General features: G+C 45.5%; 5 protein-coding genes across 5 annotated transcripts; 4 read left to right on the plus strand and 1 right to left on the minus strand.

Moving 5' to 3' along the window:
- Positions 1-619: 619 nt before the first annotated feature.
- Positions 620-1708, plus strand: Triagg1_4142 (uncharacterized protein; the record flags this gene model as incomplete). The annotated part of the gene is made up of 1 exon (XM_062898513.1): positions 620-1708. One exon carries the CDS (start codon positions 620-622, stop codon positions 1706-1708), a length of 1089 nt encoding a protein of 362 aa, XP_062756649.1.
- A 5580-nt stretch (positions 1709-7288) lies between these two features.
- Positions 7289-8472, minus strand: Triagg1_4143 (uncharacterized protein; the record flags this gene model as incomplete). The annotated part of the gene is made up of 4 exons (XM_062898514.1): positions 7289-7462; positions 7516-8074; positions 8125-8251; positions 8298-8472. 4 exons carry the CDS (start codon positions 8470-8472, stop codon positions 7289-7291), a joined length of 1035 nt encoding a protein of 344 aa, XP_062756650.1.
- A 2314-nt stretch (positions 8473-10786) lies between these two features.
- On the plus strand, positions 10787-11405 carry Triagg1_4144 (uncharacterized protein; the record flags this gene model as incomplete). Its single annotated transcript, XM_062898515.1, has 3 exons — positions 10787-10919; positions 10969-11171; positions 11229-11405. The coding sequence occupies 3 exons, from the start codon at positions 10787-10789 to the stop codon at positions 11403-11405; spliced, it is 513 nt and encodes a 170-aa protein (XP_062756651.1).
- Positions 11406-12489: 1084 nt separating this feature from the next.
- Triagg1_4145 (uncharacterized protein) lies at positions 12490-14445 on the plus strand (the record flags this gene model as incomplete). Its single annotated transcript, XM_062898516.1, has 1 exon — positions 12490-14445. One exon carries the CDS (start codon positions 12490-12492, stop codon positions 14443-14445), a length of 1956 nt encoding a protein of 651 aa, XP_062756652.1.
- A 4757-nt stretch (positions 14446-19202) lies between these two features.
- Positions 19203-20051, plus strand: Triagg1_4146 (uncharacterized protein; the record flags this gene model as incomplete). The annotated part of the gene is made up of 2 exons (XM_062898517.1): positions 19203-19471; positions 19526-20051. 2 exons carry the CDS (start codon positions 19203-19205, stop codon positions 20049-20051), a joined length of 795 nt encoding a protein of 264 aa, XP_062756653.1.
- Positions 20052-24813: the final 4762 nt, after the last annotated feature.

Consider the following 24813-nt stretch of genomic DNA (forward strand, 5'->3'; position numbering starts at 1 on the left):
TACAGTGGGTAAGCGAACTCCACATACTATTACAAAGAGAGTATGCTAGCAAGCAAAACATCCTTCAATTTGGAATAATAAAGAAAGTACTTCTTATTAGACTTAAGCAACGGATATATTCATTAATATTTTATTTCCAGTATAAACTAAATTAATCACGAGATAACTTTACGTCATCTTCCTGAAAGCAACGTTACAAGCGTTATACAACGCACTATTATGGCAAGTGGGTTATACAATCCGTAGTTTTACATTTCAAGGCAATCGCAACTTCCTACAACTCAGCTTGGCAATCCTGAATTTATTGTATTAATAAAAACTCTTATCTTACTATATAATCCAGTAGGGCCTAGACTCAAGTAATACTTTCCCAGTCAGCGTGCCCCTTGTGCTATGTGGACCTATTAGCAAAAGGGAAATGAGTTGTCCTTGAGACGCCCCTCGTAAAACCATGGGTTGAGTATTAGTTTACTACCTCCTTATACTCAGAACGTAAATGGCAAGGGTAGGTTGCAGTATAAGTGTAACCCTGACCAGAGGCATAGTCCTGTTAACTGTTCAACTCTCTATCCATCTGAATTGACTCTATTATTCTCCTACCTAAGTCGTCCAATTCATTATGCATTTCGCCCTCCAACTGTCATTGGCTCTAACTGCGGCCGCTGGAGCCTTGCCCAAGCCTTCAGGGCCCTTCAAAGTCGGATATTCTGACCATATTATCCCGCACGATACTCCCAATGATCCCACTCCGGGACCTGGCAATGAGCTTCTTGCTCACTTTTATTACCCTACGAATGATAAGGTACAAAGGACTGTTCCTTATTTTGATGAGGTTGCAGCGGACCTTTGGGGAGGTTTCATTGGACTGCCCGATGCACCTTCGCTACTGAACCTATCGACTGCCTTGATAGGCAATGCGAGCTATCTACGAGCTCCTACTGGACGTCCAACAATACTTTTCTCTCCAGGTGGTGGCGTCCCCGCCTGGATGTACTACGGATTGTTGGCGGATTTGGCGTCTTACGGCTACGCTATCGTTGCCATTGAACATCCTGGCGAGCCACCGTCGCTCAGGTGGCCCAATGGAACGCAAACAATCGGTTGGGATTTGAACAAGGCCTACACATCAGCTTTGGATGATCAAATAGCCGCCTACCATGTCAGCGATTTGAATGCTACTCTCTCTTGGTTCTCATCGTTTGTCGGTAGCACTGGTGCTCCTTTTAGTACATCACAGTATATTTCCCTGGGCCACAGTATTGGTGGCGGGGCCGCAGTGTCTTTCGCTGCAGTTGATAAGAGGTTGCAAGCCGTTGTGAATCTCGATGGCATATTCCGGGGTAATGAAGTCGTCGTGACTGATGTTGGTAGACCGGTCTTCTTAATGACCAGTGTCAACCACACCACGGCGGCCGATCCGTCTTGGAATGTTTTTCAACAGCATCAGACTGGATGGTGGCAGAGCGTTAGCGTTTATGGTTCTGGGCATCTCGATTACTCGGACATCACATCATGGAACAGCGCCTTGGGCTTCTCCACTTTGGTTCAGACTGATTTTGGCTTCCTTGGAGGAGTGAGAATGACGCAGATCATTCAAAAGTATGTCAAAGATTTTCTAGCCTTTGTGGCAGGAAGCGGGAAGGGTGTTCTTGCTGGCCCGAGTCTGGAATGGCGAGAGGTTATATATGTTGGTGGAAACAACCATTAATCTAGCCTCCCAGAGTACAAAGTGCTATCCGTTGGTACAGCAACTTGGTTAATATTACCACGACGTAAGAGTAACTTTAATGACTTCACCTACTTATCCATCACGATTGATTAGTATAATTAATGTTTTGTACACCACCCTCGTGTCTGAATGACGATGCCAGTACGGTGCCGCATAGTGTCATTAAGCTTCTGCAATGACGCATCATCAAATTACTCCCACGACTCCACAATGTACATACATTTCAAGCAGTTGAGGCGCATCCATCTAGTGAGGTAGGCTTTGAGGCTCGGGTTGAGTATCGTGTAAAACTCCTTTTTGTAAATGCCCCAGATCGTGGTAGGTTCATGTCGGGTGAATATGGGAGCCAAGGTAGGTAGCCACCATTGGACTTTACGGGCATTGTGAGTACATGCGTTATTATGCGTGGATTACTTAACCTCACATAATCCCTTGATTTTCCTCCCTGGACCTTCAACGCTAAAGCCTCACGCGGATAGAACGGCAGTACAACCTTACTTTTCAGACTGGGGTGGAGCTATTCGAAGGATCTGACACTACCGTCCAGCTAGATCTGAGCTTATAGAGCGCCATTTTAAGAAGAAGCGTATTGAGAAGACATTGGATCTGCTGGATTGGAGCTCATATTCGGGCAAGGCAGCGCTGGAGCAGTGCTTGGTTGCGAGATCATGCGCATCGAGACGCAGTGCTTCAATTGTAGATATGAAAAGATATACAGAGACGGGTCCAGATTGCCCCTCATCCTTATACAATATACAAGGAAGAACAACAAAATAGGCCATATCTTAGCGAATGTGGTTATTCTATCCCTGTACCTGCTCAGCCAAAGGATAACTCAACGATTAGACAGACGAGTTGGGCTTAAAAAACGCGAGACAACTCGGATACACCAAAAGGCGATGAAGAAAACTCATTCGTTAAACTAAAGACATCTATACTCTAGGATTTAGAGATACACCGAATTTTACAATCATCAGGGTGTGACGTGGCGCGTCGCGAAAACCATTCACCCTCAGCAAGCTAGCGTGGACTTTGTTCTACATGAGATGTCTCACAAACAAGGATGAAGGGCCCCGATCCGATGTGAAGTCAAATCTGCATAATTAATACTGGGGATAGATACGACGTTCTGAATGAGAATATATTACTTCAATAGAATGTAAAACAATGAGCCTCGTCGGGAGTTCAATGCCAAGTTCAACTTCTCACAGTGCCCACGGCCAACAGATGATTCACGTACACATTCATAGTGGCAATAGTTCAACCTGGTTTTGATAAGCCTTCAAATGCCAAATAGTTGACTTCTAAATTCTCACCTCTGTTGAAGATCCATGAGAGCTGCTCGGTGCAGAATGTCATTAGCTTTAAAGAGTTAGAACAGGCAGCCGAAGACACTCTTGGTTCACATGTTCACTAAGAGCACGAATAGCAATACTAGATCAGGGGGTTATATGGTAACCCCTTTGTGTATTGACAGACGAGTGACTCGCCTCGCATTGAGATTATGCAAGGCTGCCGTGTAACCTTCAGCCGGTTATTCCTGCGATGGGATACAAGATTGGTATATAACAATTCATGTACCATCGTTTAGTTCATACTTCCTGATCTTGATGTGTGGGTCACAAGAAGCAACGTTACAGGTCCCTTCTATAGTATGTAGTGATACTACGCAAGAAGTTGAAAGGGGTTTAAGCTTCTCGTTATTGAAACGCTGTCTCACTCTTCTGCTCTATCAGCGTTTCTCTCAAGATGGGGCCAATGAGCTGAACATAGATAAAAGCTGCGCCGCCATCAAATTTGGCCACTAAAAGATGTTTTCTTTTTCTTTTTCTTTCTTTCTTTCTTTCTTCTGTTCTTTTTTGCGTGTCAAGGTATTTGCTATTGTGTTGTGGCACCACCTCGATATCGGGTAAGATGCACGTCCCTGTTAGTCCTCTTTACCCACTTCGCCAATCGCAGTACCAAAACCGAGACATGAAGCTTTTTCGGTCCAACCTCACTCACTTCCCAACATGTTCTCCATGAGATCTCGCATCTTCCAGATAGTCGGCCCATTAAACATCTTTAGCTCCTCCTCGAACAAGATATTCGTGCGACCTTCTCTCCTGCTCTCTCTTCTTTCTCCCTTGGCTCCCGGCTGGTTTGTCGACCCTTTTACAATATTCAGGCTAATCGACTTTGAGAAGCGACATCTGCGCCTGCTAGTAATATGACCGTCCAATTTAATCACAGGAAGCTTTTTGGTGGTATTGGTTCTTCTTTCGTACTCTGCGACTGTCGACCAGTACCACGAGTTGGATGACGAAGACATCGAAACAGAGTTGTACAGGCGATAAGCTTTGAACCGACGAACATCTAAGCTTTTGGTGCCTCAGTCCTCTGTCTCCTGCCCTTGGGCTTGCACTATCATCATCAAAATCTCCCGGTAGCAATTACCAACCCCTGGTTTGACTCCTCACCAGAAACATTCATCTGAAGGACTCTTCCTCAAGGTTGTCGCAATGCACAAGCAAAGCAGGGACAATGTCTGCCGTCCTGTGCCTGGTGGATTGTATAAGTGCGGTAAGACTCCAATTCACATAAATTAGCTCTATTTCCAGGAGTAGGAACTACTGAGAAAGCCCGTCCTTCACCTGACAGTATCCTGCTCTTGGACGAGGTGGTAGATCGGTGGACGAGGCGACTGGCACTTTTGCATGGTTTTGACCTCAAGCGGAGCGATATGTCGAAAGACGACCGCGACTTACTGCCATGCTAGCTCGAAAACTGGCCAGCTCTGTTGTCTAATCAGGGCGATTAGCGTCACTAATCACCAGCCTCCCAGGGCTGGCTCGAGTCCTGCCCTATATCCAAGGCTTTCAGCGTCCTGCCAAGTTCATCAATTCGGTGTTTCTCTACATATTTCCTAGGGTCAATCTTCTAAGTGGAAGCTTGACGGATACTCAAGCACATCGAATGATTTGCTATCCCGTTTCCGACAGGCCGTACTAATCCAATCCGCGATTACTTAGTCCCAAAAGCACACAGGAGTTCATCAAAGTGCCTTGTCGCCTCTTCGTCGACTTGATTGTCTCAAATTCGTATATCCGAATCTTCTGTGGGACTGTGTCGATCTCTACTTAATCATGAATACTTCGAGCAGAACTCATGAGAACTCCTTGGTGAGATTCTTAGCCACCTTCGAAGCCCTAACTGAAGCGCCGAGTTGAAGTAGATCGAGAGTATCAGAGTTCGTGGAGTGGGAGAGTGGGAGAGTTGGTGGCCCAACTACATTTGGCGGTCTGATGAGACCCATCGGTGGGAGAGAGTGCGGTCTTGGAAGGCATCATTTCCTTCCCGCGACATAAGGGTCACTATAAACTACTTATATCCCACAAAAGTCCCTGTTCGAAACTCCGGATCTTAGTCCACGAAAACTGTGACCACTATACACCCTCATGTCTTGCAGCCCGGTCACGGGCTGGGGGCTCTTATCGCGAAATTCTGACTGCGACATCGAAGCTCCTACCCGATCCTTGGAACATTACGCCTGATGAGAATTAGAGACTACTCTCAGGCAAATCATGGGTACACTTTGGCTCAGATGTTCTATGTATGGAGGTCGTCGGCCTAACTAGCTTGCGCCTTGGTGTTGTTGATCGGCCTGGGTTGATATCGATGGCGACTTAGGACGAGAGCGAGGATGATATGGGTGGTGTTCAGACATGGTCACCTCATACCTTGAGAGTTCTCGTACTACAATTGCCTGATAAACTTTAGGGGATACCCGATCGCTCACCACCAATGGGAACATGAGCTTCTACTAACTACTACAAGCTGGGTCCGATGGAAATTATGACGGAGTCGATCTGTCTCTCTTTGCGCAAGACGCCCCACGCCGACTCCGAGCGGAAGTGCAACAACGTAACACGGTCTTCATGATATTCTTACCCAAACACGAACCAAAAAGAAAAATGGGATATAGCTCGATATTTTCGACACAGATGACGAACCGGCCGCCGCCGGCGCAGATCAACTCATTGCAAACAAGGCAGAAATCATGGACTGGGGAAAAGTAGTCAGCTGTTTCTGCTGGACGAAGAGCTCTCGGCTACCCAATATCTCAGGTTTACTCCCGTACTCGAGGATGTGAGTTTTCGGAAATTACAGCTTAGCCTTTCTTTCCGAAATCTCTTCCATGAACAGTCACAGCGGTGGCACGATATCACCAAAGAGCATGTCGCCCATATCTTAAGGATTATATCGCGATGGTTGGGCCAAGGTATTCAGAAAGTCACTACGGAAGAGAAGATTCAACGCGAAATTTACAGAATTCTTCGGCAGTGGTCTGATGAGGCCGAGAGACTCGCCTTAGAAGAGCTTGGCAAGCCGATGAAGGACAATAATATGGGTCCATTGACCAACAACCACTACTGCACGGATAATGTACTGGAAGAGAGGCTGATGGGTAAAAGAGATGCTGGCAGGGCAGCTATCCAGCCTATTGCTAATTACGATTTTACAAGTTGCGTATTAATTGCCAACCCGGTGAGCTCGAAAGACCAATGGGTGCGACTGAAGCTGGAATTACAGTTGATGTGAGTTTACCCAAGAGTTGCTCGCCTAACCTACAATCGCCTTGGGACATATGGAAATAGCCGTGAGAGCCCATATGGGCGCGACGTATCAAAAAAAAAAAAAAATAGATCAGCCTAACCTGTGTATTGAAAAAATACGGGGGGCTGCAAGCGACGAGCACTCCATGTCAAACCAGAAAGTCGCCGAGATACAAAAACATACTATGGGAGGTAGTGTCGTCATTGTCAATACCACCACACCATTCGTACCGTGTGCCTAGTTTCGTCTATCGCCCACCCAGGCACTTCATTTACCCGACCTGCTTACTGTCCAAATACGAGATTGACGAGGAGGAGGAAGGTGGACGGGACAAGCAGAAAGACACCTCACATACGTGTCATGGCTGTGAGAGACTTGCATCAAACAGATCACGGATGAGGTGCTAGGCAAGGAGCGTGGGGGGGCGGATCCCCACCACGGATCTGACGGATCGTCTCCGGTCCGACCAGCTCGCCAGTGCTAAATCACATGCCGTCAGAGAATGCGCCTAGCTTGGTCGGGATTTATCCACACATCCTACATAATTAAGCCCTGGTCAATTTACTAGTAAATACGGCGACGAGCAGCTACTACATACAGGGGGTACATGTACTCAAGGTCGATCCTAATTGCCACTATGGCTACTACACCTGGTAGGGCTAGCCCGCAACACAGTAACATTGGCAATGCAAGGTTTGGAATTCTGTAATCCTACACATTACCTGTAGAAAGTTAGGATGTTACCGAGAACTCGAATTGTCCAGACATAATAAACATTATAACAAATGCCTACGTGAATCAGCCGAAGCAAGAGTGTTCGGACACAGATACTTGGCATATCATCTAATGGGAAATGCAAATTCTTCAATGAACCGGATGCAGGCAAATACGTGGTGTAATTTATCAGTTTCAATTAAGGCAATAAACTATATCGCATTCCACGCATCATCTTCGAACATCTGTTCAAAGTGCTAGAGCGTCACTTCTAGACACAGACTTAGGGTCTAATGCAGGCGCTTCACCAACAGCGACTACCCGGTGGCAAACGCGCGGTTCACTATAATCGTAGGTAGCTGTGTGATAAACAGCTCTATTATCCCAAAGTGCGACATCGTTGACATCCCATTTAACTCGGGCCTTAGTGTGTTAGATACTCTTCAGACACAAGTATTAAACCAGGCTAAACTTACTTGAAGATCATGGTTGTCGGTTATGAGCTTTAACAAGAAGGCCTTGATCCATTCCTGTTCTGCGGGGGCAAGCCCATTCACTTCCTGCAAGTGATGCCCAACGCCGAAGATGGATTTCCACCCAGTGACTGGGTTTGTTCGAACAATGGGATGTTCAGCAGTCAAACTTTGATCAATGTTCAGACTGTTTCCGCGTGCGAAACTGTACAGATGGGCATGCTCTGGATTCGGCTCGTAACCGACCGGAGAGAAGGTTCCTGTCAGAGTTTCAAGGAATTGTCGCATGGGTGGGCTGATCCTATCATATACCTCGTATGCACTGGCAAAGATGGTATCTCCGCCAGTAGAAGGGCATACACGGTTGATCAAAGATGTGTAGTCCGAACATACTCGCTCGAACGCAATATCAGAATGCCAGCCATCAGCAGCGCTTTGCTTCTTCAATGCTTTCTTGCCAACTGTTACACCGTTTTGCTTCGATAGCATCTTGTCTGGATTCCTGGCAATAGTAGAAATTTGCAAATCGGGCTCGCCACCTTCTTCATGATAGGTGTGATTGCTGACCTGTTAGCCAATGACTGAAAAGGTTTACATAAGGGAATGCCTCACATTGGGTGGATGTGTAAACTGGATTCTTTTGGCTTGTTGGTAAGCTCTCCCAGTTTTTGAGTCAATAATTTCTGCTGCTCAGGAGACAGAGATTGATTTTTGAAGATTACCAGCCCACGTTGGGAAACTACAGACTGTTAGCATTTCAACGCTGCAGCGAGATGGGATCTTACTAGTAATAGCCAAGTCTCGTAGCTGTTGGTCTGCATTCTCCGAACTCAATACTGCTCCCAGATCAATGTCTGTATACTGGCGGCCCAACACTTGGGTTACGTCTGTATACTTCCAGTCCTTGATCGAGTCTCCTAGTTGGAGGGGAGCAGGAAAAGAAGCAATGAACTTGTCCATTCTTCTTGGCTTTTTGGATTGTAATTCAATGTTATAAGTATTCGCAATGGCTTTCCAAATGCCGTGGACTAGGAGTTCAAAGTGTATAAGCAATAGCGAGTATCGACGGGAGGATAGACTTAGAGGAGGAAATCAACTTTATACTTGGCAAGAATATGCCTTTAGGAGCTTCTATTGAGCCTTCTTCACCGATTAGCAATCGATTCAACAAAGAGATTGATGACACCTTCTTCTTAGGACTAGGATGTAATCGCAAAGGGACAAAGTAAGCACTAGATGGTGGATAAATCTGCAGACACGATGAAAAAAATCAAGGATCGTATGACCTGCAGTAAATCCTTGCCAAAGCGAATGTTTCATTCGGTACTCGTACATACTTTGCTTATGCCGCTTAGCCGGGATCTTCTATCGACTGACCAATAATGCGGTGAAATCTATTACTCAATGGCCCGTCGCAATGGATGTGCAATTGGCATAAAAAGGAGAGTTGCTGAGCCTAGTCTTCGAGAAACGAAACTCGTGAGGTTTAGTTCTCTTCATTATCCATCATCAAAATGGCCTCTTTAAGCATAGGTCGAGTTTCCAACCCGAAACTTTCCAATAAAAAGCTTTCTAGACAGAAGAATAGCTCTTACACTAGTTCCGCTATATGTGGTAAGTTGGCGGCCTTCTTTGTATCAACTGCTTCCATACTAACGACCATCCATAGGTGGCATTGCTGGTATAAGTGAGGCCCTTATTTGTCATCCATTAGGTGAATACTAGCTTTAGATGCGCTACGCAACTTTCACTAAGATTTTTTTCTTAGATACACTCAAAGTCCATATGCAAAGTTACCGAATAACTCCTGCACATGGCATGGCTACGCATGCTGTTATTAGACATCCTCACGGTATGTAAAACTTTGTCTCCGAAGACGCTTGACTAATGTGATTGTGATTTGCTGGATAAAGTGCTCGATTCATTACGAGTAGTGAGGCAAGAAACGGGCTTTTACCGAGGGCTTGGAGCAGTTTTGCTAGGGATAGCGCCCAAGATGGCTGTACGTTTCTCCAGCTTCGAGTTTTACAGCACATTGTTGGAAGGGAGAACGAACGGGAAAACAACAAATTCTCTTTTCGGTGAGGACTCTATGAGCTTCAATCTAACAGGAGAGCTGCTAACCATAACTAGCTGGTCTAGCCGCTGGGATTACGGAGGCGGTCCTTGTCGTAACGCCTTCAGAGGTCCTCAAAATTCGCCTTCAGACACAAAAGAGCCATTTGCGAGAGACTGGTATCAAACCACCTGGCCTATTGGGCACCTTGAGGCAGATCATCAGCCAAGAAGGAATTCAAGGTTTGTGGAGAGGGGTTGGGCTTACAGCTAGTCGACAGGGAACAAATCAAGCAGGTGAGGGGTTCATCATAATCACAAATGACATACCGATAACCCGCTAACATAACTCTCAACCGGATAGTCAATTTTCTTGCATACTCAAACATCAAAAACAACCTTCTTCATAAGCAACCAGAATACCAGAATTCTGGTCTTCCAGTGTGGCAGACAGCGTTGTGCGGGCTTGTGGCAGGATCTTTAGGTCCTCTGGCAAATGCGCCAATCGACTTTCTTAGTAAGTACATCTCCACAGAGTGACAAGTTCGGTAATTTCTGACACCCTCTGTTAAAGAAACCACGGTGCAGAAGCGTGCTGGCCCAGTCAATGCGCAAAACTCATTATTCCTACTCCTCAAGGATATTATACAACGAGAAGGTATATTAGTTTTGTATCGAGGGGTTATGCCAAGAGTTTTGAGAGTTGGTATAGGTCAAGCTGTGACATTTTGCACGTTTGAGACTGTCCGAAAAATTATAATATAACTACATGTACTACGTAATAAAAGGAGGACATATATATATATTGAATAAAAAAATATACTTATGAAATGAACGGAATTGTTATTTCATTATTAATTATGTTGTAAAAAGTTAAAACAAATTATATTAATTAATAAAACTTTGATGTTAATTTGTTTAATATATAAAAACCCATTTATTTTATTGAAGTAATTATTAAATTTTAATCAAGATTATTAATACTATAATATTAAGCTAATAATATAACTTTAATATATAAAAAAGTATACTATTAATTATATAAATTATTAAAAAGTACTTGATAGTTTTTGTTTAGTAAGTGATCCCCAATAGCTTACGTTGCAATGGCTGCCTAAATTGCCAGGAGGGAATTAAGATTTATAACAGTTAAATTCCCTCTATTTCGCTTCACATCCTCAACAAAAGCAAGTTTCAACACAACAAAACTAGAGACAAAATGGCCACCGCACCAACCAAAGTGGGAAGTGCATTCCCTGCTAACTTGATCTTCTCGCATATACCTGCAGCAGCCGATCCTGGACCAATTACTACATCCGGTTCTGCACCAGTTCCATACAACGCTTCCGAAGGTAGTGATTCTAGAAATCTTGCGAGTGCCATTAACTGACCTGGTAATAGAGTTTGCTCATAAAAAAGTTGTTCTTTTCTCAGTGCCTGGAGCATTTACACGAACTTGCTCTAACAAGCACCTTCCGGGCTTCTTGGACAATATTGACAATTTCAAGAAGAAAGGTGTGGATATCGTTGCTTGCATTGCTCACAACGATGCACATGTGATGAATGCATGGAGGAAGGCATTCAACGTACAATCTGAAGACATAGTAAGCCGGGATTATACCTTTGTTCTCACACCGCTATGGCCGCTTATTATTTCACAGCTTTTTCTTTCTGAAACAGACTTGGGTTTGTCGAGACAACTGGACTGGACGAATGGCGATCGTGGCGCACGCTACGCTCTGATCATTGACAACGGGATAATTGTATATGCCGAGCAGGAAACCGAGCGTGGGGCGGTAACAGTCTCGGCTGCGGAGGCGGTGTTGAATCGGCTATAAGTGGCTTAGAGCGTTTATCATTATAGTGTTTATCCTTAGGCTTTAGATAAGGTAGCATTCAAAGTGAATACCCCAAACGTATTAGTATTATGGAAGCTAAATTAGTTCAACCTAGAAGAAGGATTTGTTTTATGTAACATTGTCTACGGCCACTTTGGGAAGTAGCTGCGGTAAGCGCTAAGATAAAGCACTCAGCACTAAATTCTAAAAGAGAAGAATAGGTAAGTACTCATCGCCCAAAGTAGTATATCAGCCTAAAGCAAGCCTTAGACAAATTAAGGCAGGCATGGGTCTTGCAGGTTACCCCTGGATTTAGCGAAAATCCTTAGCCTTGCGGCACGTCCCTAGACTTGCCGGGTACCCTAGACACAGGGGCTGCGGCATTAGTGTGCCGAATCCTCCGAATCGTACACACATCTTGCTCAAGGGTCCCCCTCGTGCCCCGTAGGGCCAGAGCGCCGCCCGCCCCATCAAGATGCCTTCACGGCCTGTTGCAGCATGCAGAGATCCACCGTGTTGCCACCGCGCTTAGATACCTAGACAAGGGACGTGCAATCCTCGGCGGTCGGGTAATGGCAAAGCGAGAAGACCTGGTATACACCCGTATAGGAGTAGCTTGGTAGCTAGGCTCACCACGGCGCTACCTCTTATCTGCAAATGCATGGGCATTCTCTATCCTTCCGTCCGGCCTGTGCTCCGTGTGTCCGTTAGAATAGCACAGACTACGAAGGAACAAAAGTTCGGCCGACATTGCAAGTGTGCGTTGGTCAGAGTGTACTGTAGCGCCGGGCTGTCTTCTCCATTCGGATCCTTCTGACTGACTCGCGCCGTTAATTCGTTAATGACATCATGGGTAATTTAGCTCCTGCTCCTGATGCAAGTGCTGTGTTACTTGTCTTCATTCCATTGGATTCCTTCGATCTACCTGTAGGCCTTCGTATATTCGTTTATTCGTGTAATCCATTAGGAAGTTGCCCGAGAGGCCTCCGTATAACACGTACGCCTGAAACTCAGGTAACTGCCAAGTCAACAACTCCGCAGCAGTAACCGCCGTCACTTCATTCACACCTACAATCTATCAGCCATGTCTCAAACGGCAATTTTCGTTGAACTGCTAGAGCAGCTTGCGGTTAATGATTGCCAATGCCACTGCCAAGTTGCTCTGCAGAAAGCTACTCAAACTTTCTACACGCTCGATGTCATTTTAGAGCGCAGCCGCTCTTCGGGTCTGTCGATATCGGAGACATCGGAGATTGCTTGGGCTCAGATTGGCAAAACCGGTGGCCAGCTGGGAAGCAAAACCACTTCGGCCACTCATCATGACCAACCAATATCACAACTGGGTCCAATTCAGCTCCTGATTGAGTCCGTGCAAAGGATACCACAGGCTTCTCCAGAGTCCGCAGTAGCCATCAAATTCCTTTTGCCGGCTGAGACGGGGTATCTTGCGCGCTCCGACATCATCCAACTCCGACTGGAAAGTTTGAGATTAGACGGAAAGATTGCCATATTTCCACGGCCCTTGGCTCAAGTCCAGAAAGCTGCATCGGATGTAGTTGCCAATGAATGCTTCACCGAACTGTTGGACTTAGCAGTGGGCGCAGTGGTGCAGAATATTGTATTGGCTAAAGATGCCCAAACTCATCTGAAAAGTCTACAACAAGAGGTGGCCTTGCGTCTCTCGCTTCCTTGCATACTGTCCTCGCCTCAACCGACAAAGCAGCGACTTGCCCTGATTCACCTTGGGCCAAAATCCCGACTCCCAGTTCTTCAAAAGGCCAAAGCCCTCGGGATAAGTCTAGTGATCGTGGATGCGTCTGATAGTTGGGTTCAGTCCCCAGATTATCGGGATTATATCGATGATTTCGTTGCTATGGACATGGCAGTTGAAGATGATAGTCCTACAGTGGCTAGGATCGTTGAGGCAGTACAGTCCTTGTCAACTCCTGTAGACGCAATTGTCTCCCTCACGGACAGGTTTCTGCATCCAACCGCAGAAGCAGCCAGGATTTTAAAGCTTCCCAGCGAGCCGCCCTCCGCATATGAAATTGCTGTAAATAAGCACAAAATGCGAGAACTAAACCTGAATGGCACTCAAATGTTGCATATATCTCGCCTTGAGGACTTAGAGCAGAGCGTAGCTTCCAGCCGTGACTGGTTGACATATCCCTTGGTTGTCAAGCCGGCCCAAGGTGCCCAGTCAAGAGGTGTCAGAAAGGTCAACTCTGAGCCGGAGCTTCTCACGGCTGTCAGACAGGCTTTTGAACCATCTAGTCGAGGGGTGCTCATTGAGGCCTTTATAGACGGCCCTGAGGTTGATGCCAATTTTGTCCTTCTCAACGGCGAAATCCTCTTCTTCGAATTGGTTGATGAAATTCCATGCGTGGATGGTTTCGCTGAAAACCAGATGTTGGTGCCCTCCATGTTTCAAGAGGACGATGTGGCTTTCATCAAATCATATCTGCACAAGCAAGTCCTCCAGATGGGGTTTTCAACAGGAGTGATGCACGTTGAGGCTCGAGTCCGCCAAACCACACGAGTGCACAGCATTGATGTCCATGGTACTCTTCACTCCCAGCCGGTCTTACCGTCACAGAATGCCACTGGTGGAGCTGGCATCTTCATAATTGAAGTTAATCCGCGAGCTCCAGGGAGTGTCATGAACGATATTACTTGCCTAACTTCGGGAGTGGATTATCTTTCTTTGCAGATGCTGTTTGCGCTCGAGAAGTTTGAGACGGTCAAGGCCCTATCCCAGCCAATGTTGGAAGGTACGCGCTGCTGGTCCAATGCTGTGGTTATCTCGACAACAAAGCAGGGTACGATGATGTCTGGTGACATACGAGACGACTTGGCCCAGCGCCGTCCTGATCTCCTAACGTACGTTACTCGTTATTATCCTGTAGTGCGACAGGGGCAACAAATTAAGCAGTGGCCTTCATACGTCGCACTTTTCCTTGTGTGCTCCGATGTAAGTCGTGAGCATTCTATCGAGATCGGCGAACAACTCAGAAGCGAAGCTCGAGTTGAGATAGTATGAGATTTCTCTCAGCCTGGGGGTGGCAGAGACGGGAATGTAGAAAGCAAGATCTCAGCCAGAACTTCTCCACCGAGTCTATATCTCGTAAGCCCTTTCATTACACGCGTTACCACACTATTGGTAGTAGACAAAAGTTATTCTGTACTTGAAGCCGAACAGCACGTTCCAAGGATAAGCTAGATACTGAGTATTAAGATTAAAATCAATTCAATTTTATTTACTTATATCAATCTCTACGCAACTACATTCTCTTCACCCAAGGAATTAAAAAAAGCACATTATGCGATACACTAATCACCACAGTTCAATTACAACCTCGTTATAATGCAAATACTAACTTTTGAAAAGCAAAGAGATTAAATACCTGGAGGCCATTGAGGTTTTTATTTTGACATAAATAATTATATTGAGTTACCTATTATAAGTCATCATCCTACGTATGTAAATCTATTATCTGACCACGAGGTATTTTGACCTCAGTATAAAACTTGGAAGTAAAAGTCATTCATCTCTTATCCTACTAGCGTGTTAAGTTTACAAATCGCAAATCCGTTCCGAGTCCGATTTACCCTCTGGGCCATTATTGATAATAGAAGCATGGATCCAATGTTAAATTTAGTGCTTGTTAAGTGTTAACATTATGAGAACACGACGTACCATATGAGGAATATGCAAGACCACGTCTTCAACCTCATACGCTGACATCAACCACATGCGTCCCCAGTCTCTTGCGCATTCACGTAGAAACTCCAATAGAAAGCCAGTACCCACCATACGAGAGTTGAAGGCGTTCCGTGTCTCTTCTTCACTCATTTCAGTCGCCTTGGCCTTACGGGAAAATTCCTCTTCCATTTCTTGTCCTATGCTGTCCCCTCCCTGTAAGTAAATAAGACCTCTTCCATCGATACGGATGTCTCCCATCGGAATCCGTGCTGTTAAAGCCGTCGGCTCACCGTATACCATAAAGGTTTGGTCATTATGAACACCTATGGCTCGATTGCCGGGAGTGTTATTGCGAAGCAATGTGCGTCTGACAGTCAAGGTGCTCTTGCCATAGCTTGTTAATTCGGACACGAAGTTCAGGAGAACTCGGTGGTTGCAAAAACAGGGAATGCCGTCCTTTTCTGAGCCCGAGTACCATGGCTCCGTGTGTGTCTTGATAGCTGCTTTCAAAAACTGCGCCGCTTGATTACTAGTACCAGAATTTATGTCTAAGTTGCTTGCTCCAATGCCTGGGTTTTCAGAAGTCGAGGCAGACGAGTTGAATATCCCATCCATAGGTGCTGTACCTGGCTGCAGGATACTAGTGGTCTCGAGTGTGAAAAGATAAACCTTGCGAGCCGCAAGAACATCCTCGCGTAGGAGGCCCTTGAGGAATACATACCCTTCAGTTTTGTAACGGCGAAAGAGCTCATTGATGGGTTCGGCGGAATAAGAGACTCGCAGTTCACAGTCGTTGGTGGGTGAGGCCCTTTTTGACACGAAGCTGGAAACACTGAATCGTGAGACTAGAGACCGTTGTAGGACCCTTGGCGTGAGACATCACGAATATGATTCATTCGTGCGAGAGAGAAATATGTTTCAACGCCACTTGTATTGAAAGTCAGATCAGCATTTGGATGGAATGAACAAGGTGCCCTGACATTTGTGAGCTAAGGATACCGAAACTTTGATATGAATCATGGCTCTACCATGACCCTATTTGGAACTACCAATAGGTAGCTGAATATAGTATCCATATGCATGTTGTGACAATACGCTGACTTAGTTATTGAACCCGTAGCAGCCACTTTTAGGAACCAATTGTCGGACTCGACAAGAGATTATGAAGCGAAAATAGACAAGGGCTAAAGCGTGGAAACCTATGTCATGTCTAATGTGGATAGATACATCGCAGGAACCTGAGCCATGCTGGTCAGCAATGGCGTTGCAAAAATAACTAGATCAGATACATTTTCCGGCCTCCCAATCATTGACTGCCCAACGTGATAGTTTGTAGCCCTAACATGGCAATCTTGAGATCATCGCGGGATATTACGCTAGGATTCCTTTGTAGTAGATGTGGGGGATTTGGATAACAACAGAGGGGAGCTTAGTTGAGGGAATCAGTCCGGCACGTGATGATGCTTCCTTACTAGAATCGGTTATGACAAGACAGTCAAACTGAACGTCAAAAATGCAAAAGGAGCATCGTGTTTGCTTTGGGCAATCCTTTCTAGCAACCCTGACACCAGGGCGTTGTACAATGATTAAATACAGTATCTCTAATGAGTATGAGGCCGGCGACAATGCCAGATTCTAGAAACCACAATCTTTACAATCGTATATGAATCAGATATTTAATGTTGTCCCCCTCGATCATTTGTCTGACTTGCTCGATTTGAGATGTAATCTGCCGTAACATATCTGGGTTCGAATTCAACCCATATATATTTTGCAACCAACGTCTACATGATTGAGACTTGGGCCGCGTTATGGCAGAAGCTAAATTGGCAGACATCTGTGGATGGGCCCACGCATTCCGATACGTGTTAGAAGCCCAAGAAGTCGCCGATGCCGCCGCCAGGCAAGGTTTGGAAATGCACGTAGCTTACATCTGTGGAGATTTCCACGAGCCTTAGCTCGCTAAGGCGGCCACAGCAGAAGATAGCCGACGCCCTGCGCGCTGTCGGCGTGTGGAATCTCATCATCCAACCCGACCAGCTCCCCCAGGGGGCACTCAAGACAGACGCCCAGCTGCAAACACAGAGCATCGCCGTCTAGGAGCTGAGGGCAACTCTGTCCGCCATTGGCAGCCGACTACTTTACCATACGCATGCCGCGCACGGGAGTTCCACAATATGATGGCTAACTCCGATCCTGCATCGGTTGGTCTCTGTTTGGACGTATATTGGGTCTATCAAGGCGCCGATAACAGCCAAACAGCTGTAAATGATATTATCTCGCTGTATGCGAAGTGATTCGGCCTAATTCACCTACGACAATCCGTGAACGGTGTCTGGAGTGAAACTATTTCTTCTGAAGATATCGACTATCCTGCACTTGCTAGGCATCAACCCCTGTCTTAGAGGCACCGTGGAGGATCTATCTATTTGGGGCTGGTTTCATCGCACGCCTCCATGCAGCTACGGCCAAGAAACTTGGGCGGTACCAATTATTTGCTGCTGATAACTCGAGGGAGGCCCGTAACGGTTTCTCAAGAAAGTATCCTCATTCCCAGGTGTGCGAGGATGCAGAGGCTATGTTAGCTAGCTCCCCGCACAAGAGCGCGGTATAATCGTCATTGCTGTGACTCTGGGTCGTGCCTGAGGAAGAATCCCGTCCGGAGGTATTAGAGATCCTGACCACGCACGCCTAGTAAATAGGAAGCCTCGAATCCGTCCCGGTATCGAATTCTAGCCAGCAGGTCGATGATTCTTGGAAAAGACCCAAGCTGGTGGCAGTATATCCTTCTATCGGGGTGACTATGATCTTTCAATGTTCTCGATGTCCTACGCCCTGTTGTCGTTGTCGTTCATTGCGCATATATGGCTGTTTGTTTGTGGTTTGTCTAGCGCGCCTACTCTATAGGTTATTACTAGTAATTATAAAATAATTGGGCCGTAATACTGAGATGATATTTGGTTGTTATATGTCATTATTCTAATGCCCAAAGAGAAGACTTTGATGAGTATCAGTATAAGAATGCAGTAGCCGAATTCCATCCTGGTTACCGTGGGGAAAACATTCTGTTAGCTTATTTGGCTTAAATACTGTTTATAGCTGACAGCTTATAAGCTAGATTAAAATCATCAGTATGTTATACTCTCCAGCACACATACTAGTATGTGTGCGGCCACTTTAGGTTGTACTGCCGCTCGAAGATCAAGGCTGTGTTAACCTTGTTCACTTGGGTTATATTGTCTTTGCTACTGGTAGCACCTATGTTGTGAGGCAGGCCAGATTTGAACTTATGAATTGGGCAGTAATATTGTATTAAAAAAAATCATCGGGCCCTTTGTATTTAATAGTTCACATTCTCTGGCGTTAGTAAAGGGACATTAGTATACAATGGGTAGTCTCGGGTGTTTTACATCAAAGGTTTAGTAATAGTCCGCTTGGAATATTATCTCTTGAGGCTCTCCACAGGGCTCCCCCTTTACAATAAAAACAGGGATCTCTTTGTAATCAGATCCCCAATACAATATTAATCTTAATTCATTTTGATGAGTTTAGCAAGTCCATTCTTTTTATTAACCAATGATACGTCGTACCGTTAGTACATAATGACTTCATAACGCAGTCCAGGTTTTACCTCCATAGACTCAATATAATCAATTATTTATAATTTAATATTTTGACATAGGGATATTCTGTTTTCAATTGATATATAAGATAGCTATAAAGAAAATTTATTTTGCTAGATAGACAACTGCGAATGGACATCCTTAGTCCAGCCGGAATATCTCACCTGAGCTCAGCTATCTACTGACACAAACACTTATCCCACTAAGAACTGAAAACTGGCCACTCAAAAAGCAATTGTGCACTTCGGAAATGGGAAGGTCGCTATAGTGTCAGACAGAGCTATTCCCCGGCTGCGATCTGGACATGTCTTGGTGCAAGTCAGGGCGGTTTCCCTAAATCCGACGGATTGGAAACACATCGAGTTTATCAACACTCCTGCTTGTCTCTCAGGGATCGATGTCACCGGAGTGGTTGTAGAATTGGGGTCGGGGTATGAAAAAGATTGGAAATGCGGGGATAGAATCTTTGGAATGACTCATGGCGCCAACAGTCTGGAAAAAGAGGACCGGGCTTTTGCTGAAAAGATTGCCGTAAAGGCAGATGCTATGATGAGAATTCCGGATAATATGACGTTCGAGGAGGCTGCGTTAATGGGATGTTTCATCTTCACCGTTGGCCAGGGACTCTTCCGTAGACTCGGTCTCAGGCTTCCAAACTCGCGCACGGTTACCGGTGAGATCGTGTTTATCTATGGAGGCAGCACCTCGGTAGGAGCCATGGCGTTGCAACTAGTAAAGTTGTAAGTACAGAACAAGTATGCCCTTGAAAAAGTCTTACTAATATATGTGGTCAGAGCCGGTTACAATCCCATTACCGTATGCTCGCCAAACAATTTCGAGCTTGTCAAGTCCTATGGAGCCGGAGAGGTGTGGAATTATAATGATACAGAATGCATAGAAAACATCAAGCAATACGAGAATAAAATAGATCGGACCTGGGACACAATCTCCCTGGAGGCCTCAGCGAATTTCTGTGCGAAAATTCTGGCTCCCGGAGGCAAGTATGGGAAATTCCTTTCACCTAGGGATGCGAACAATATCTATGGTGCTAGAATTCCTAGAGAGGACGCTGAGGTCAGCTACACAGCAGCTTACACTGCCCTTGGTGATCCTGTAGAGAAGCTTGGGGTGAGGTTGGATGATAATACAGCCGGTTTCGGATTTCATCAGGGATGGGTTGCTGCCGTTGAGCCCCTGCTAGCAGCTGGGAAGATCAAATCACATCCATTGTGGATTCGCAGTGGCTTTGAGGACATATTAGATGGACTCGCACTCGTCAAAAGCGGCACAATTAGTGGCAAGCTGGTATACACTATATAAATTGAGACAAACATTAGTAGTTTTATCACTTGCTTTTGGTATCTTACCAACAAGGATTCTTCAGCATGTAAGCTGAATATTTTTGTAGTCTGATTGTCGATTGGCGATTGTACTGATTAATAATTATTACATATATAATACTAAAACTCGACTACTCATCCCAACGTCATGCTGCCTTCTTGGATGATTATGACTTATATAGAAGCAAATAATAATGTCGGAGTGGAGTTGCATATAATGGAATGTCATCTGTCTTCCACGTCTACACACAGTCGTTACTTGGATTTGAGTAACCACAATTAGCTTAATTTGACTTGAGGCGGCTACTATAAAGTGAGGCTTCCAGTTATGTGAGGGAGATTGCGCGAGACGCATTTCAGAGGAGAAACATACTAAATGGGATTCACACAGGCACTTATTGGAATCTATCAGTACAACGTTGTGGCACTCTTGGGGTTTTATAAAGGCTTCTTTCAAGAGAAATTCATCTCTTTCGGTACCAAGCTTACAGTGTTTTATGAGTGCTAGAAGATGTAGATTGATGTGAAAGAGGTATTCATACCTTCTGGGCACTCATATGGATACTATATAGAATCATTGCAGATCGTACACTCATGGACAAAATGTAACTGTTAATTCACTTATACGAGCGAAAAAATATATCAATCTCTCTGATCATATTAAGATTTTCATAATCCGCAGGTCATAATATGCTCAGCAGTGGCTGACTGGAGAGTCAAGCTGTACATCAAATGCCAGCTAGGGAGAGGCTAAAACCAAACACTGTGGCTCTTTCGTAAAAGATCTATGCAAGATGATGAGAAGAGTTAAATAGACGTGAACCGTCCCTGCCAAAGTGTCATCGCGGTCCAAAGGTGTCCAGGGCAAAAGACGGATACAGTGAGGCGCCCAAGATTCGTATAGCAAGACGGATTTGCCTGTAATAACGTAATAGTTGATTTCGTTTATGTATGTAAAAGAAGATGCTGCACGGAATAGACTCATCTCTTGTAAAATCTGGCGTAGTGTATTTTAAGCACGCCCCTAATTGGCATATTCATGCCGATTCCCACCATCACCGCGGCTCAGTAGGCCACGACATTCTTCGAAATAGGGAAGGATAATTACGAACTCTCACCGATCCGACTGCATAAGCCGTTGGTTGGTTCTGTCAAGATGCAAAGGTGCCTACATCTGCATATGGTTACAAGTTTCTGGCCTCCGAAGGGTTACAATACCGTTGCCTGCTGATTGCTGTTGTCTTTACGAGTTCCTGGACAATCGACGATAATGCCTAGCCGTTCACCATATGTAATACTACTATGTGATATTTTCTACGTATAGTTAAAGTTGCGGATAGTCATAGTAGCCCCTCAATTCCGCTATTCTTTTGGTCTTCACCCGCCTGTCGCATTGGTAGGACGAGGACCGACCCTACCATGAGACTAATGCTTGCTTGCTCTTCCCCTCCCTGCCTTCAACTTCACTACCTGCGCCATTAGTCTCTCAAACCTGGCTTTTTGACAACAGTAAATGCGACCGTAAACCACATACGACTTGCACCATTAAAGGTTCATCATGGTGAGGCAACAAGCAAACTACAATAGGCGTGAAGTCACAGAAGAAGAATGAAGGAGCCGCGCCACGTTGCCGATTCTGTGCAATTCATTGTCTGGGTTGTGCTTGTCGCCAATGCTACGGAGAGATTCACATTGTATGCCGTAACCACACCATGGCGTACGTACCAAAACAAACTCGAGAATAAGTAACCCCAATTCAACCACCCTCTCATCTTGTAATCTACCGTGACCCTTCAACAGATAGTGATGAAGTATATGTAGCTTAGTATTAGGTAGATCTTTTCACTGACTACATAGCTTTGGATTAACGAAACCGCAGTTTACGTCTCTCGCAGCTGAATACCAATGGGTGTTTTCCTGCTTACCTACCACATAGGATCAATTAGGTCTATCACAGTCTTCGGGACTACCATTCTCATTATCAACTCGGGCAAGGCCGCTACTGGTCTGCTAGATAATGGTGGCAGTATTGATTCTGGCGAAGTGAATCGCTTTCTTTTCCTTGTCCGGCGTGTTCCACACAACCTGCTACCTCAATATTCATACTGAGGCTAGCGCCATCAACCTCAAGATGACAGGCTAGTATTACAGCACGCAGCCCAGCGCACAAGGAATTGATCTTTGCGTTATAAAAAAAAAAAGACTAGCAAATAAGCATTACAAAGAATACAATGGAGGAAAATTATTGTGCTTATGAACTTAAGCTTACTACTTTAGGAACTTTAATGATTAGCGGCTGGCGCATCGCTTCAGTCTCACTGCAATCGGCCAAGTCTTATTGAGTGGAATCGCGGATTTGAACTATTTACCATGAACTTCTGCTACCATTGCGTTTACCCATGCTTCAAACTTCCATTCATCAATCATGTCGGTATGTTTCGTTGACCTTGCGCTATCACTCCAACAGTCCCGAGTTTTTAAGACAGCTTTAGCCATCCACATTGCTTGAGACACGAAGATGCCACCGACAAGCCGGTCATTTTGATAACTATCCCAGTCTGTGATCATCAAAATAATCGTATCTGCCACTTCTTGGCATGTGGACTCTAGTTCAGAAAACTGGGATGGCGAGAGCGAGACCAATAAGCGTAGCTGGACGAGAAGGACAAATATATAAGTCCCTATAAGCACCTTCCAGGAGACTGGCTGCTCGCGGACCGTTGAATATAGTAGTAAAGTGCTTGCCCCGGTGGTTAAGTTGCTTGATTTCTCCAAAATAATACCACACTGGTACTGCTCGGCTAACGCTAGCCACTGTTGAAGACGATCTCGATCAGTAAGAAGCCTTGTAATAAGTTCTTGGCGCCTATCGGCAGACGCTGGCGTACGAATCAGATCTTTGACGTCCAAAAGTAAGTTTGGGATATTAATGAGGGCTGTCCAGATTTCAACAACAAGGTGGACTTGGTCCAACGGCACAATTGGGTCATTGTGAATAGCGTCGTGGAGGACATTCAGCCAGCCTTCGTCATCACATAAGAAACACCTTTTCCCCATCAGGAGTGCTTCCGTAATCTGTAACGAGAAAACGAATTAGAGGTCGGCTCCATGCAGGCGGCTTGATGGATTCCTTGATTCATACAATGGGGCCAGCATGGGCCATGAAAAGTGAAAGCTCGAATTCTGTCCGGAAGTTGAGAGGACCTCGTAGCTCGATAATACGAGCTGCACCCGCTGCATGATGTATCCACGAGTGAATCATAGGCCCACCATGCAGTAGCTAGAGCAGATGAATAGATGGCACCAAATGTATTATCCGGGTCGTGGAACATTGAACATACCTCAAAGAATTCCAAAAGCAAAACCGCACATAGCGTTTCTGGCAGCGCTTGTAGATCTTCATTATTTATTGTTTCTTGAAGAGCTTCTATTGCCTTTGTGTAGTGGCCTAACGATAAAACATCCCTCTCTGATGATAAAATGCCCCGTGAGCGAATGAGCTGCTCTAATCTAGCAACAACACAATCAGTTGCGTATGTTAGAGCTGGGAAATGCCCATATAAACTCGGAATGAAGAAGAGAAGACGTTTCTTTGCATATTCAGGCATACTGGTTAAGGTATGCCCAAAGCAGGCTGTCTCGGGACGGAAGAGAGAAAGAGTGGTAACACCGAGATGGTGTAAGGTGAGTGGGTTGGTCAAGTGTAATAGTGAATAATTTGACGGATTCCCTGTTCTGAAACAGGTGTGTAATTGTGGCTTGTAGCCTGCACGCCAGCGGAGACTTCCTTCCAGCAAGGCTGTTCGATTTCTCGCAAGTCGTCTCTGAGCTTGGTCTTTATGAACCTCATCAGTATGGCCACCAGAATCGTTTACAGCTGTAACCAACGCTACGTTTCCATCTTCTACACCTGTGGGTTCATTTTGCTGCTGGGGCTCGAGTATCCACTCAGGATACTGTATCATGTTCAGCCTCTCATAGCGTCCGTCTCTCTTGCGCTGCATCGCGGCTTGCTTCATAGCCCGACTTCGGATCAGGGTCTTCACTGTAGGGTCTCTTGAGGGTCTGCCTTGATTACAGTCGATGAAAATAATTGTGTCAGCAACGCCACTAGAGCGTTCCATGGTTGTCCGGGTGTCGTGGAAGGAACTGTTCCAATGCGGGCCGATGCAGTAGAGTAGACAGCTCTCGGGAGCTGGACTGGACGGAAATCGTTAATCTAATGGCGGCAGCAGAAAACAAGGGAGACTTTTCCGACGCTCTGAGAGGATGAAGATACCTTGATTTATCAACGTACACTGGCTTGTCCCATTGCGGGTCAAGTAGCCCATGCACCGTGCCCAAAGACCCCAACTGTAGCCCTTATGTGAAGTTAAACCCCAAACCACCCTTCTTGGGCTATGTCGAAATGTACCCGTAAGCGGATGACCAACAATGGATCCCTACCTAGCTAGTGTGTTTCACTGACAAGGGGTCGAAGCCCCTAAAATAGACAAGCGCGGTATACGATGGTGGGCAAGTTCCGTCGAAAAGTTAAATAAGAACGCGTCATGCTACTGCATTCGCATCGAGCACGTGTAACTTCGCTAACAATGCATTCCGTACCTATGTAGAGATGAACTAACATGATGTGCTATCCAGTTACAACCCACTAGGTAGATATTTATAGTCTGAATCATCTGGGGAGTCGAAATCTACTCAGAAACTTCGCCGCTAGCTAAACTAAGCCTCAAAGCAGACAT

This window comes from Trichoderma aggressivum (genome assembly GCF_033847375.1).
Source record: "Trichoderma aggressivum f. europaeum strain CBS 100526 chromosome Unknown scaffold_013, whole genome shotgun sequence".
In the NCBI taxonomy this organism is placed as follows: Eukaryota; Fungi; Ascomycota; class Sordariomycetes; order Hypocreales; family Hypocreaceae; genus Trichoderma; species Trichoderma aggressivum.